Genomic DNA, 12674 nt, shown 5'->3' on the forward strand with positions numbered 1-12674 from the left:
GAATTGCTTGAACCCAGAGGCGGAGGTTGCAGTGAACTGAGATCACACCACTGCACTCCAGCCTGGCAATAGAGCGAGACTCCGTCTCAAAAAAAAAAATAATAATAATATCCTACCAGTATTTTCTTGATTGGGCTAAGGAAAGCTCTGAAATACCCAGATACAGAATAGCATTTGACAGAGATAATGCTCTGACTTGCAAAGTAGGTGCTCAATAAATATTTGCTATTTGAATACAACTTTAAAATGTAAATACACATTTTCCCTATTTTACGAAATTGCCACATAAATAACTTGGACTCTCAGACTAGATTAAGTTGGGAGTAGTTACACTAACAAGAGGATTCTTTACATTATGTGTAAAGTGTGCTTCCTTGCTAAACTTGTATTTTTTTTTTTTTTTTTTTTGAGACGGAGTTACACTGTTGTTGACCAGGCTGGAGTGCAATGGTGTGATCTTGGCTCACTGCAACCTCCACCTCCAGGATTCAAGTGATTCTACTGCCTCAGCCTCCCGAGTAGCTGGGATTACAGGCATGTGCCACCATGCCTGGCTAATTCTGTATTTTTAGTATAGACAGGATTTCACCATGTTGGCCAGGCTGGTCTTGAACTCCTGACCTCAGGTGATCCACCTGCCTCAGCCTCCCCAAGTGCTGGGATTAGGGTGTGAGCCACTGTGCCCGGCCCCTAAACTTGTAGTTTTAAAACTTTTATTAAACTTTGAAAAATGGAAATAGCAACAGTTTGAAGAATCACTGTTAATTTAATGTCAATATGGTATATTATTTAACAAATAAAATCTGAGTCCAACATTATGACACAATATAAGAGAAGAGCTCTGAAAGGTCATCTCGTCCACTTCACTTTAATATTTATATGCGTAGTTTCACTTGGTTCCTCATTTTTATGTTTTTTAAAATTAAATACAGGTTATCAAGAAAGTATAAATGAAAGGTAATTGTTTATTACTAGAGAAGAGAAAAATGTATACAAGATAGTCTAAATTCTTTCTCCACATGCACTACTTTTGGAATAAAGTTCCAAATACCAACTTTGAAGATATTTACAAGGATAAATTTTTCTTAACAAGTGACCAATTACTGTGTTGTGGACATTTTTTCATAGAATTCATATACTATAAACTAAATATATCTTACAGTTTACAGGAAGCTTAGAGCAATTATGTATTAACAGAGAAGATGGTATTATATTTTACTGCAAAATATTATAAAAGTGATACAATTTTGTGGCTCTTAAATGTTTAATTACTTGATTTCAACAGGACAATGAAAAAAAAAATCATCAGGACAGGCCTGGCTTTAAGATTTTTTGTATTCAATTCGTTCTACTTTCACATCATCTCCAATTAGCTGATACACATAGGTGACCACTGTGGAAGCCTGGATATCCATCAACACAAATGATGGAATAATGTTTCTAGAAGAAAAAATAAATAATGTCAGTGTTTTGTAGCACAAAGCAGCAGCACTATAAATTTCAATTTAAGATGACTATTTGGATTCAAAGAGAAATCTGTTACATGTCACATGAACAGTTACCAAAAGATTGCCAAAATGGCTAGATTTATTTAAATGGTCACATGTGGCCGGGCACGGTGGCTCACGTCTGTAACCCCAGCACTTTGGGAGGCTGAGGTGGGCGGATCACCTGAGGTCAGGAGTTCGAGATCAGCCTGGCTAACATGGTAAAACCCCGTCTCTACTAAAAATACAAGAATTAGCTAGGCATGGTTGTGGGTACCTATGATCCCGGCTACTTGGGAGACTGAGGCACGAGAATCACACTGGGAGACAGAGGTTGCAGTGAGCCAAGATTGTACCACTACACTCCAGCCTAGGTGACAGAGCAAGACTCTGTCTCAAAAAAAAAAAAAAAAGAGGTTGGGGCACATTTTTATGTATGTATGTATGTATGTGTGTATGTATGTTTTGAGTCTCGTTCTGTCACCCTGGCTGGAGTACAGAGCCTTAAACGTGGCTCACTGCAGTCTCAACCTCCTGGGCTTAAGGGATCATCTCATCTCAGCCTCCTGTGTAGGTGGGATCACAGGCATGTACCACCACACCCAGCTAATTTTTAAATTTTTTTTGTAGAGACAGGGTCTCAAATTCCTGGGCTCAAGCAACCCGCCCTGGCCTCCCAAAGTGCTGGTATTACAGGCATAAGCCACTGTGCCCAGCCACATTTCTTTTATGAAATGTCACACATGCAATTATTCTACTAAAGTCCCCAAATTCTGTACTACTCACGTTTCCAAGGCATTATATGCCCCAGTGGCAGAACCTGGATTAATGTAGAATTTATTTTCATGCTCAAATGCTTCAAATTTGTGTGTGTGTCCTGAGATAAGAATGTCCACATCAAACTGCCTCTGCAACAGGGCTAAGCTGGCCATATCTCCCCATGGAATAACTTGATGTCCATGGATCAGACCAATTTTGAACTGTCCAACAGTCACAACTTTCTGTTCCGGATAATTCAGATTCTAATATAAGAAAGAGACATAAGAAAATACGTATTTTAGAGATACTGATGTTTAAAAAAAATCAGTTTGCTTAAATATTCAATCTCATGTGGATGTTTTGATGTAGTACCCGACAACACACACATTTATACATTTTTTTGTTTTGAGACGGAGTCTTGCTATGTTGCCCAGGCTGGAGTGCAGTGGTACCCTCTCAGCTCACTAGGTAACCTCTGCCTACCAGGTTCAAGCAATTCTCCTGACTCCGCCTCTCAAGTGTCTGGGATTACAGGCACTCGCCACCATGCCCGCCCAATTTTTTTGTATTTTTAGTAGAGACAGAGTCTCACCATGTTGGCTAGGCTGGTTTCAAACTTAACCTCAAGTGATCCACCTGCCTTGGCTTCCCAAAGCGTGAGCCACTGTGCCCGGCCCACATTTATAAATATTTTATTTCTTCTCAGTTTCTAAGGCTGCAACTATATTTAAAACATAACTTACTCAATATAAACTGGAATTTATCATGCAATCCCTTTGTGTTTATTCCTATAGAATATGGGTTCTTTTGTGCATGCTGTAAATAATTATTCACCCCAAACTTGTGATTTTCCTTTACATAAGGCATGTAAGTTAGGGTATGTTCAAATTATGGCTTAATATAGCCTTAATACTTTCATAGATGGCTTAAAATAATGAGAGCTAACACTTACATAGTACTTAGTATGAGCCAGGCACTACTGTAGAAGTTTTACAAATATCAGCTTAATTAATATAAGTGATCCTAGGTTATATTATGATCCCCAGTTTATGGATGATGAAACAGGCACAGAGAGGTTGTTTGTCCTTTCATCTCCCCATCTTTCACCTCCATGCCACCTTTACTTTATCCAAACTCTTTTTAAAACACAAAAGACACTACGCCCTTCAGTTTGGTTTAAATAACCCCATTAAATAACACAAACCAACATTAATTTATGAAAAGCTTATATTCCCAGAAATACAATATATGTGTCTGTGTATGTATATATATATACATACACACACAGACACTTTTTTTTGAGATGGAGTCTTGCTCTGTCGCCCAGGCTGGAGTGCAGTGGCGCCATCTCAGCTCACTGCAAACTCCGCCTCCCGGGTTCACGCCATTCTTCTGCCTCAGCCTCCCGAGTAGCTGGGACTGTGGCGTCTGCCACCATGCCTGGCTAACTTTTTTTTGGATTTTTAGTAGAGACAGGGTTTTACCGTGTTAGCCAGGATGGTCTTGATCTCCTGACCTCATGATTCGCCCACCTAGGCCTCCCAAAGTGTTGGGATTACAGGCATGAGCCACCGTACCCGGCCCAGAACTCCTTACTTTTTTTCTTTAAAGTCAAGTTTATTGAGGCATAATTTACACAAAGTAAAATCTTACTTTTTCATGTGTAATGATGGGTTTTGACAAATGCACATGGCTGTGTAAGCCCTGCTAAAGATACAGAGCAGCTCTATCACTCCTTCAAAACTCCCTCATGCCCTATAAAGTCAACCTTTGAGAAAGGAAGCCACAGGAGGGTTGCTAGCAGAGAAGTAATGTGATCTTACTTCACTTAAAAAGGATCAAGCTGGTTGCTAGTTGGAGAATAAACTCGTTGGAGAAGGAGCAAGAGTAGAATCAGGAAGTTGGAATACAAGAAAATGGTACAGTGGCTTGGAATAAAGTTAGTAGAGGTGGTGGCAGTGAAAAGTTCATAAGAAAAACTTTATAAACTTGGCCGAGTGTGGTGGCTCACACCTGTAATCCCAGCACTTTGGGAGGCTGAGGCGGCAGGATCACCTGAGGTCACAAGTTTGAGACCAGCCTTGCCAACACGGCAAAACCCCGTCTCTACTAAAAATAAAAAAAAATAGCTGGGTGTGGTGGTGTGTGCCTGTAGTCTCAGCTACTTGGGAGGTTGGGCAGGAGAATCGCTTGAACCTGAGAGGCAGAGGTTGCAGTGAGCCAAGATCATGCCACTGCATTCGAGCCTGGGCGACAGAGTAAGACTCCATCTCAAAAAAAAACAAAAACAAAAAAAACTTTATAAACTAAATGACAGCAAAAAACAGTTACAAAGCCACTGTTATTCAGTATCTATTTAGTTAGAATAAGTAATGTTTACTAGGTGATCTAAATCAGTGATTTCAAACAGGGAGGGGCATGATGTATATGTATAGTAATTTTACATTTGGAAAAGAAAAAGGAAAAAAAAAAAAGACCTTACCAGTTGAGAAACCCTGGTCTAAAGATAAAGCTTATGTAAGTAAGAGTCAAGAAAGGGAGATATTTCAGAAGGGAAAGGGAAATACATCACCTCATCGAAGTCTCCTCTCACAATATGAACATCACCAGCCAGAGTCTTGAGATAGTCATAACTCTCTTTGGTGCAAAGGTTTCCTGTGCAGAGAATGTGCTGAATTTTTCCTGGCACCAGGAGTTTTTTGAATTTAGCTGGCAAACTGTTGCACCGGTGTGGGATGTGCAGATCTCCTAATACCAACACCAACTTTAAAGTGTCAAGGAGAGATAAAGCGTAATGTTAAACATAATGTCAAAACAAAATAGTCTCCTCCTGTAAGACCCCTTTTAAGTCTCATAAGAGATCCCGAATCCCAGAAATTATTCATAGAGTTCCTATCATGACTATTTATTTAATATCAGAAGCTGAATCTGTAGGTATTTTTCTTCAGGTCATCAGCTTTGGGATAGGTTTCATCATTGATTGTATCATGACAATTTAAACAGACATACTTATGGTAATGTACTTTGTTCTAAATCAGTCTTATTTTGGTTGTAAACAGTTGTGTATATAAAATACAGGTAATCATTCTATTTACCAAGAGTGAAATCAAGCATTCTAAAGTGATTCATTTAGAGACCTATAAATACACTGAATTTTAAAAATTACAAAATGTAAAGTACACTACTGGGCCCTACAGAATTTGGCATTTTTAAAGACTGATACGGTAATTCATATTTCTGCAGTTGTAACATGAAATGATATATTAATCCCAGAAACATTAAGAGAAATTGTTAATAGAGAAAAATTCTGTAATTTATCTGTACTAGACTGACAACTATTTGCAAGCATAGTAGCCAAAATTTGGCATTTTTGTTACTTCAAACTATTAGGTATACGTTACAGAGATACACAAACAGCCTATGTTTCAGTTTCACTGAGTAAATGTGTGCTTCTGAATTATAATCTTTGATATCTTCACTTTCCTTATTAGAAGTCATACTTTTATGGTCTGGATTAAATTGCTCATATACCCTCGGTATAGTTCCCCAACGTAAAAAAAAAAAATTTTTTTCACAATCCTTCATGTATATTAGAGCATTAAAACAAAAAAGAGATAAGCTAACCAAGTGATAAATTTAGCATAAAGTGGTTTAGAGCTGCAACACAGATGACAAAAGGAAATTTTGCTTTTAAATATATAAGAATATAAACCCCAATCCTGTAAAATTTTAATTTAAAAATTTCAATATTTCAGAAACATTAATTTAGTCATTTAACAGAATACTGTTAGAAAGATCATTTAAAAATAGTATCTGTCTGGCTGAGTGCGGTGGCTCACGCCTGTAATCCAGCACTTTGGGAGGCCAAGGCGGGCAGAATACTTGAGGTCAGGAGGTCGAGACCAGTCTGGCCAACATGGTAAAACCCTGTCTTTACTAAAAAGAAAAATACAAAAGTTAGCCAGGCGTGGTGGCAGGCACCTGTAATCCCAGCTAATTGGGAGGTTGAGGCAGAAGAATTGGTTGAACTCAGAAGGCGGAGGTTGCAGTGAGCTGAGACGGTGCCACTGGCACTCCAGCCTGGGCAACAGCGTGAGACTCTATCTCAAAACAAACATACAAACAAAAAAATAGTATCTGTCCTCCAAAGGACAACAGAATCAATTTCTGTTTTGTTTTTTTTTTTTAGACGGAATTTTGCTCTTGTCGCCCAGGCTAGAGTGCAATGGTGCGATCTCAGTTCACTGCCACTCTGCCTCCGGGGTTCATGCAATTCTCCTGCTTCAGCCTCCTGCGTAGCTAGGATTACAAGCACTCGCCACCATGCCCAGCTAATTTTTGTATTTTTAGTAGAGACAGGGTTTCACCACCTGACCTCAGGTGATCCACTTGCCCTAATCTCCCAAAGTGCTAGGATTACAGGCGTGAGCCATTGCACCTGGCCCAACAGAATCAATTTCTTCACGATGATCAGTATAAGCACCTTCATTCTATACAAAATGTTTTCCTTTACAGATATTCCATGCATAAATGTACATGCCCTTTAACTGCTTTTAAAGGCATGAGTATTCTTTAATATTAAGAAAACATTAAATAGCTAATAGGATAAAAGTTTTGCCACTGCAGACTTTGTAAATGAAAATTAATCAAAAAAAACCAAAATGTGTGAAATTAAAATAATTACCAAAAGAAGCTTGATTCATCCTTGCAACAAAAATTAAAATTTTGCAAAGAAAAGGAACTGTTATCAGGACACAGAGTTATCAACACATAGTTTGTAATCTCAAAGTAACACAAGGTTATGAAATTAGCACACTTTAAATTGTTAAATAAGATTCTTCTTTATAAAGACTAGTTTCAGCAGGTATTTGTTCTATGACCTATATTAATTATTTCAATGCAGATCTCAGTAGACAAAACATCTGTAAAACTAAAAACCACTATGAAGTTTCCACCCTCACTGATAAGCAATATACAAGTACCTGGATATAGAACAATCGTCATTTTAGAGGGGGATTCCTTCTGATATGGACTGAAGTACATAGTTAGTATGGGAATCTCACTTTGAGAAAAAGGTAAAAATAATAGATTTCTATATTTAAAAGAAGAAGAAGAAGAACCACAACAACCCCAAACTCATAAAAGGGTATATGTCTACAACAGGCTGAAATGTTTGGTACTAATAATGAATGAGCTGTTTAATCTGAATGTACCAGAAAGAACATTAGTAAGACATAGTACTTTATAATGATTGATGACCTAATTCTATAAAGTACTGTGGATTATCCCCAAGACTCAAGACTATTAGCAGTCTAAAGATGTAACTGTATGAATGACCACACAACGATTTCAAATTAGTAGGGATCCTTACTAGGACAGAATCCTCTGGTTTCCTGCTGATGACAAAGTTACGGGGAAATAGTGTTAAATAACACATGTCATACTTTGAAACATGTTCCTGCCCAAATTCCACACGTTGACAAATCGGGATAGACATAGATTAGAGAGTCGTTTAAGAAAGCAAAAGATCCTGGAAATGGCAGTCTTATAACCAACCCAATAAAAGCATGGGAATTCGGTTGCTTCCTTTCAACAGACCTTAAAAGGGTGAGAAATCCAGTCAGTAAACAGCCACCCAACCACCATGGTTAGTAGGAGCTAAGTGAAGAAACTTACTCTGTGCCCAGCCTTAGTGGAATGAAGAAGTTGATTGCAGACAGGGGGGATGAAAAAAAAAAGGGTGAAACATGACCAATGTTAAAAGAAAGCAACAAAAAGAAATCAAAAAAAGGAGAACAAAAAACCCATACCAAATGAGCAAACAATTGTTAATGATTTCTGAGTGTTATGAAAGAAAATGTTAAAATCAGCTGTGCTCAAAACAATACCAAAAGAAACGTTTGCTTTATTTTTGAACATGACACACACACTTTAATAAATTTGTCTTGTCAATTTCTTCTATTTTTCTTAATCTTGTTCTGTACATTGACTTCCATCTCTGTTTTCCATTCTGTTTAGATTTTTATAAGGTTTTATAAAATAATGAATTTAGATTTCTACAAGACATTGTGGAAAATTTATCATCAGTAATAGCTTAAAGGCTAACATTTTCTGGATTCTTAGGGTCTAATTGTTCAAGTATACGGATTTTAATTATCTTACATTCAAAATTCTAGTAGCTGGAAAATTATGCTGCAGCTAGGTGATCTTTTGTAGCTGATGCAACACAGCACCATGATTACATTATCAAGTGATGAACAAATCAACTAAAGGTGAAGACAAAATAATAAAAACAAACATATTTATCCAGGTAAAACTGGACCTTTCCCACACCTGAATTTGCTGCCCACAGACTCTGGACACTGTACTGAGTGTTGAACGTCTGCATCCTTTGCCAAATAAAATGCTTTTAATCATTAAAAGAACTGGCTAATGCTAAATTTTTCCCAGTTCTATTTCATACGAAAAATGATGTTCCAGTACAACTACCCTAAATAAGAGGGTTCACCTTTCAAACAACTTAAGAAACATTAATATTTTGAAACCATGGCAAGTAATTATGTCTTCTCCCATGGATAGGTGTCTTGAAATTACTGTAAACTGGATTACTTTAAATTGAAGTCTATTTAGAAGCAAAAATTAAAAGCGAGATTAAAGATTTTTAAAGACGCATGCACCATAAATCTTTGGCTGCCACGTCTGTAAGTCCCCTCTTGAAAAGGCTGTTTGTCATGCAATAGTAATAATCTTAAAAATGCATGGTTTCTTTGGTTTCCTTGTAAAAATAAAAATGCAGTAAATGTCTATCAGAGGTAGACGTCCCTTTACAGCCAACCTCCATCAACATAAATATGAAGATAATCACAGCTCCATTTTAAACAACTGACTTTTTAAGAGTCAAAGGCACCTTTGAAAATATGATTACAGGCCGGGCACGGTGGCTCACGCCTGTAACCCAGCACTTTGGGAGGCCGAGGAGGGCGGATCACCTGAGGTCGGGAGTTAGAGACCAGCCTGACCAACATGGTGAAACCCCGTCTCTACTAAAAATACAAAAATTCAGCCGGGCGTGGTGGTGGGCGCCTGTAATCTCAGCTACTCGGGAGACTGAGGCAGGAGCTGAGGCTTTAACCTGGGCGGCAGAGGTTGCAGTGAGCCGAGATCGCGGCACTGCACTCCAGCCTGGGCGACAGAGCGAGACTCCATCTCAAAAAGAAAGAAGGAAAATACGATTACAGCTATGAGCCCTCTTTAGTAGAGGCCCCCAATTTTTATGTAGGAAGGTCTGAGGGGCACCAACCTACTGGGGGTGAAGGGGTGATTGCTTGAAGGTGGCTGGAGACTAGGCAAGTCTCCAACACCGGCATTCTCCCCAGAAAAATGTGTATATTCATAAAAATTTCCTAACAATTTCAAGGAGTTCACACATCATTAAGGAATCCTACCCTAAAGGGGCGTAGCAACCCGTGGAAAGAAGTAGTTCCAGCAATTGCAAGCGCCAAATCCCGCCCTCTGAGCGCACACCTGTTCATTTCAATGGTAGCTGGATGTTATTTCAGGGGCGAAGAGGGTCGTTTATTCCCTTTCCCTAGATGGGAAACTTAAACGGGTACGAAATTCTGCTCGCTACTTCCCGTTCTGCATCCAAGACGCCAGCTTCCAACACTACACCCCAACCAGCGGGAGGTGCTTTTTGCGGGAAAGGAGTAGGAAACGTCTGGAAACAGGAGGACCTTGCCCCTATCCCCGGAACACTCGAGGTATAGAACCAAAGGCCTTCCCTGGCTCGGGAGTGCGGGTCTCGTGACAGGTTGGGCAGCTTAGATGGGCCTTTTTACCCCTTGGATGGCCCCTGGCCCCTTAGGGCCGGGATACGAGACCTAGGCCAGCCGCACCCAGAGGTGGCCGCTCCCTTCTTTCCCTAGCCCTCTTCCTGGGCCTTTCCCAGGCCAGCGCGTGGGCCCTGACGCCGAGGCCTCCGCGATTTCCCAATCCCTCCCCCTGGGACTCCCCACGGCTCCCAACAACGCAGCACCCCAGCCGAGAGCCAGGCCTCTGTCGCCACAGCTGCAGCCCTCACCATCCTGTCACCGGGCTCCGCTCAGTCACCACCACTGCCGCCGCCCTCTTCTTCAGGCTCCTCGGCGACCCGCCTACTTAACCGCAACCAATGAGCGCAGAGGGCGACAGAAACTGCCGTACGGAGGCCCGCACGGGCCCTTCCCCCCTGTAAAGCAGTTTGGGAACTTGTGGAGGCGGGGTGGTAGAGTGCAGAGACAAGATCGCGAAGCTTCGAAAAGCGCGGGCAGCATCCGGGCACCTGGGCCGTCGAGCTGAGGCGCGCCTTCTGGGCCTGCTTTTTAGGGCGTATGGCAGCCATGCTGAAGTGCGTGATGAGCGGCAGTCAGGTGAAAGGTGGAGCGGCCTTTGTTGTCTTCCCATTTAGCAGAGAGAAAAGCAGACGTTAATAGGTCGTCCCTACCATCGTCTAATTTTTCCTCTTTGCCTTTATGCGCAAGGACTGAGGACACACGCCTTGGCCACAGTCTCACCCACTTAAGGTCCTGTTAGCTTCTGAGGGGAGGATGAGGACCCATCTCGTGTTACTTAAAGGCAGATGTAATGTGGCTGGTATCCGGGAAATGGAGTTGTACCATTGGGCCACAAACTCGGGAAGCTGAAGACTGCATGGGGAGGAGTTGAGATAAAAAAATAATGCTTGGACAGTAAAAGTATTTTTTGTGCCAAGAGAAAAGCATTAACTAGTCCCCCCCCGCCCCCCCACCGCCAAGATTCTACAATTTTTTTTAAATGTATGACCTTGGAAAAGTCACTAAATCTCTTTGGGGCTCGGTCTCTAAAACAGAAACGGGGGTAATGAGCACCTTCATCACAGAGTTTGTTTGGAGTCAATGAAATGGAAATGCATGTAAAGAGCCCCGCAATAGATGGAATGTACAAGAACTGTTAGTATTGTAAATGGCGCTTTCAAAATGGAAATTAGGCCGGGCACCGTGGCTCACGCCTGTAATCCCAGCACTTTGGGAGGCCAAGGCGGGTGAATCACCTTAGGTCGGGAGTTCGAGACCATCCTGGCTAAGACGATGAAACCCCGTCTCTACTAAAAATACAAAAATTAGCCGGGTGCGGGGGTAGGCACCTGTAATCCCAGCTACTTGGAAGGCTGAGGCGAGAGGATTGATTGAGCCTGGGAGGTCGAGGCTGCCGTGAGTTGAACTCGCGCCAATGCACTCCAGCCTGGGTGTCAGAGTGAGACTCTGTCTAAAAAAAAAAAACATTAACAGTGTCATACGGGGTCAGACTAGTGTGTTTTCCTGCCCTAAATGTGTTTTGTGGCGGGGAAGACTGGCTACCCTCAAACATCAGAGATGTATGTTGAATACCCCTAATTTCTCACTCATGACTTATTGTGACTTTGATATCAAGCTATTAAAACCACTTCAGATTATCTTCTCCATGCACTTTCACAGTTTTTGGGGGGGTCAAATACCTTTATCTAAATCAACTTGCAAAATATATTAGTATGGAAATTGGTTTGCCGCAGTAGCTCCATGTAACACTGTAAACATATAGAAGGAGGAATTTCGGTCAGTTTTATCATTTCACATACTACAAATTTATTGAGCCCTTTCTATGTGTCTGGCATTTTGCCAAGGGTATACTGTATAAAAGTAATGTAGCATTAGTCTATAAGATACTGCTCTTTCTGAATTTCTCCAGTCCTCTGAATGCTGAACTAGTCTTGTGATTTGTTTTTATTGTTAGAGGGAAAGAATATAAGCATCACCTTTCTTTTTCTCCATAGTATTTGGGAAAGCAGTTCAAGCTCTATCACGAATTAGTGACGAGCTCTGGCTAGACCCATCTAAAAAAGGTGTAAGTAAGAAAGTTAATAGATCACGTATTAAGGCAAGAGGAGATGTTTAAAGATCCCAGTCCAGATTGAATGTTAACTGGGAAATCCAGAAATTGTAATTATCCCTTTAACTGTTTATCTTTATTTTACATATCCCAATATACTTAGAGCATAGTAAAGTTGAAAATATGCGGATAAGCTTGATTGATTTAAACTGGAAGTCACAAACTGGTAGTCAAGAGACTACGGTCTGCAGGAATGTTTTTTGGCCTGTACTGTTTTTGTTTTTGTTTTTTTTAATTTGAAATAATTTCCAACATTTAAAAATTGAGGCCGGGTGCAGTGGCTCACGCCTGTAATCTCAGTACTTTGGGAGGCCGAGGTGGGTGGATCACCTGAGGTCAGGAGTTCGAGACTAGCCTAGCCCACATGGTGAAACACCGTCTCTACTAAAAATATAAAAATTAGCCTGGCATGGTGGTGGGGACCTGTAATCCCAGATACTCGGGAGGCTGAGGTGGGAGAATTACTTGAACCCAGCAGATGGAGGT

The 12674-nt window shown here is 40.7% G+C and overlaps 2 protein-coding genes and 1 non-coding gene across 18 annotated transcripts in view; 1 reads left to right on the forward strand and 2 right to left on the reverse strand.

Annotated features, from left to right (window-relative positions):
- Positions 1 to 842: 842 nt before the first annotated feature.
- VPS29 (VPS29 retromer complex component) lies at positions 843 to 10482 on the reverse strand. 5 transcript variants are annotated; one of them, XM_023203167.1, is made up of 5 exons: positions 10327 to 10482; positions 7923 to 7934; positions 4819 to 5010; positions 2274 to 2509; positions 843 to 1440 (listed from the first exon to the last, which is right to left on the reverse strand). In XM_023203167.1, the coding sequence occupies exons 1-5, from the start codon at positions 10327 to 10329 to the stop codon at positions 1323 to 1325; spliced, it is 561 nt and encodes a 186-aa protein (XP_023058935.1). In that variant the 5' UTR covers positions 10330 to 10482; the 3' UTR covers positions 843 to 1322. The 5 variants fall into 5 exon arrangements, with proteins under 5 accessions (XP_023058935.1, XP_023058927.1, XP_023058954.1 ...); XM_023203159.1 differs by having other exon boundaries at positions 7845 to 7934; positions 10327 to 10418; XM_023203186.1 differs by lacking the exon at positions 2274 to 2509 and having other exon boundaries at positions 7845 to 7934; positions 10327 to 10381.
- LOC111539094 lies at positions 5159 to 5228 on the reverse strand. The gene has a single exon (XR_002730576.1). It is a non-coding gene; the product is annotated as a small nucleolar RNA SNORD50 (small nucleolar RNA).
- RAD9B (RAD9 checkpoint clamp component B) overlaps positions 10478 to 12674 on the forward strand; it is a 37269-nt gene continuing 35072 nt past the window's right edge. For 2 of the 12 annotated variants that reach the window (XM_031936361.1, XM_031936363.1), the window contains exons 1-2: positions 10609 to 10632; positions 12073 to 12143. Coding sequence is in view for 4 of the 12 variants with exons in the window: in XM_023202572.2 (XP_023058340.1) it covers positions 10616 to 10661; positions 12073 to 12143 (117 nt within the window). In the remaining 8 variants the exon portion in view is untranslated. Of the gene's footprint in view, positions 10718 to 12072; positions 12144 to 12674 lie in introns of all 12 variants that reach the window. The other 10 variants (XM_023202833.2, XM_023202572.2, XM_023202785.2 and 7 more) reach the window with 10 other exon arrangements.

This window comes from Piliocolobus tephrosceles, chromosome 10, assembly GCF_002776525.5.
Source record: "Piliocolobus tephrosceles isolate RC106 chromosome 10, ASM277652v3, whole genome shotgun sequence".
In the NCBI taxonomy this organism is placed as follows: domain Eukaryota; kingdom Metazoa; phylum Chordata; class Mammalia; order Primates; family Cercopithecidae; genus Piliocolobus; species Piliocolobus tephrosceles.

Bases quoted from the DNA above. Each gene is read 5' to 3' on its own strand.
- VPS29 (XM_023203159.1), bottom strand. From the start codon at position 7,892: ATGGTGGTTGGGTGGCTGTTTACTGACTGGATTTCTCACCCTTTTAAG. The intron at 5,011-7,844 runs GTCTGTTGAAAG...GACACTTTAAAG, and splicing joins GGATTTCTCACCCTTTTAAG to TTGGTGTTGGTATTAGGAGA. The intron at 1,441-2,273 runs GTGAGTAGTACA...TTTTTCTTCTAG, and splicing joins GCATATAATGCCTTGGAAAC to AAACATTATTCCATCATTTG.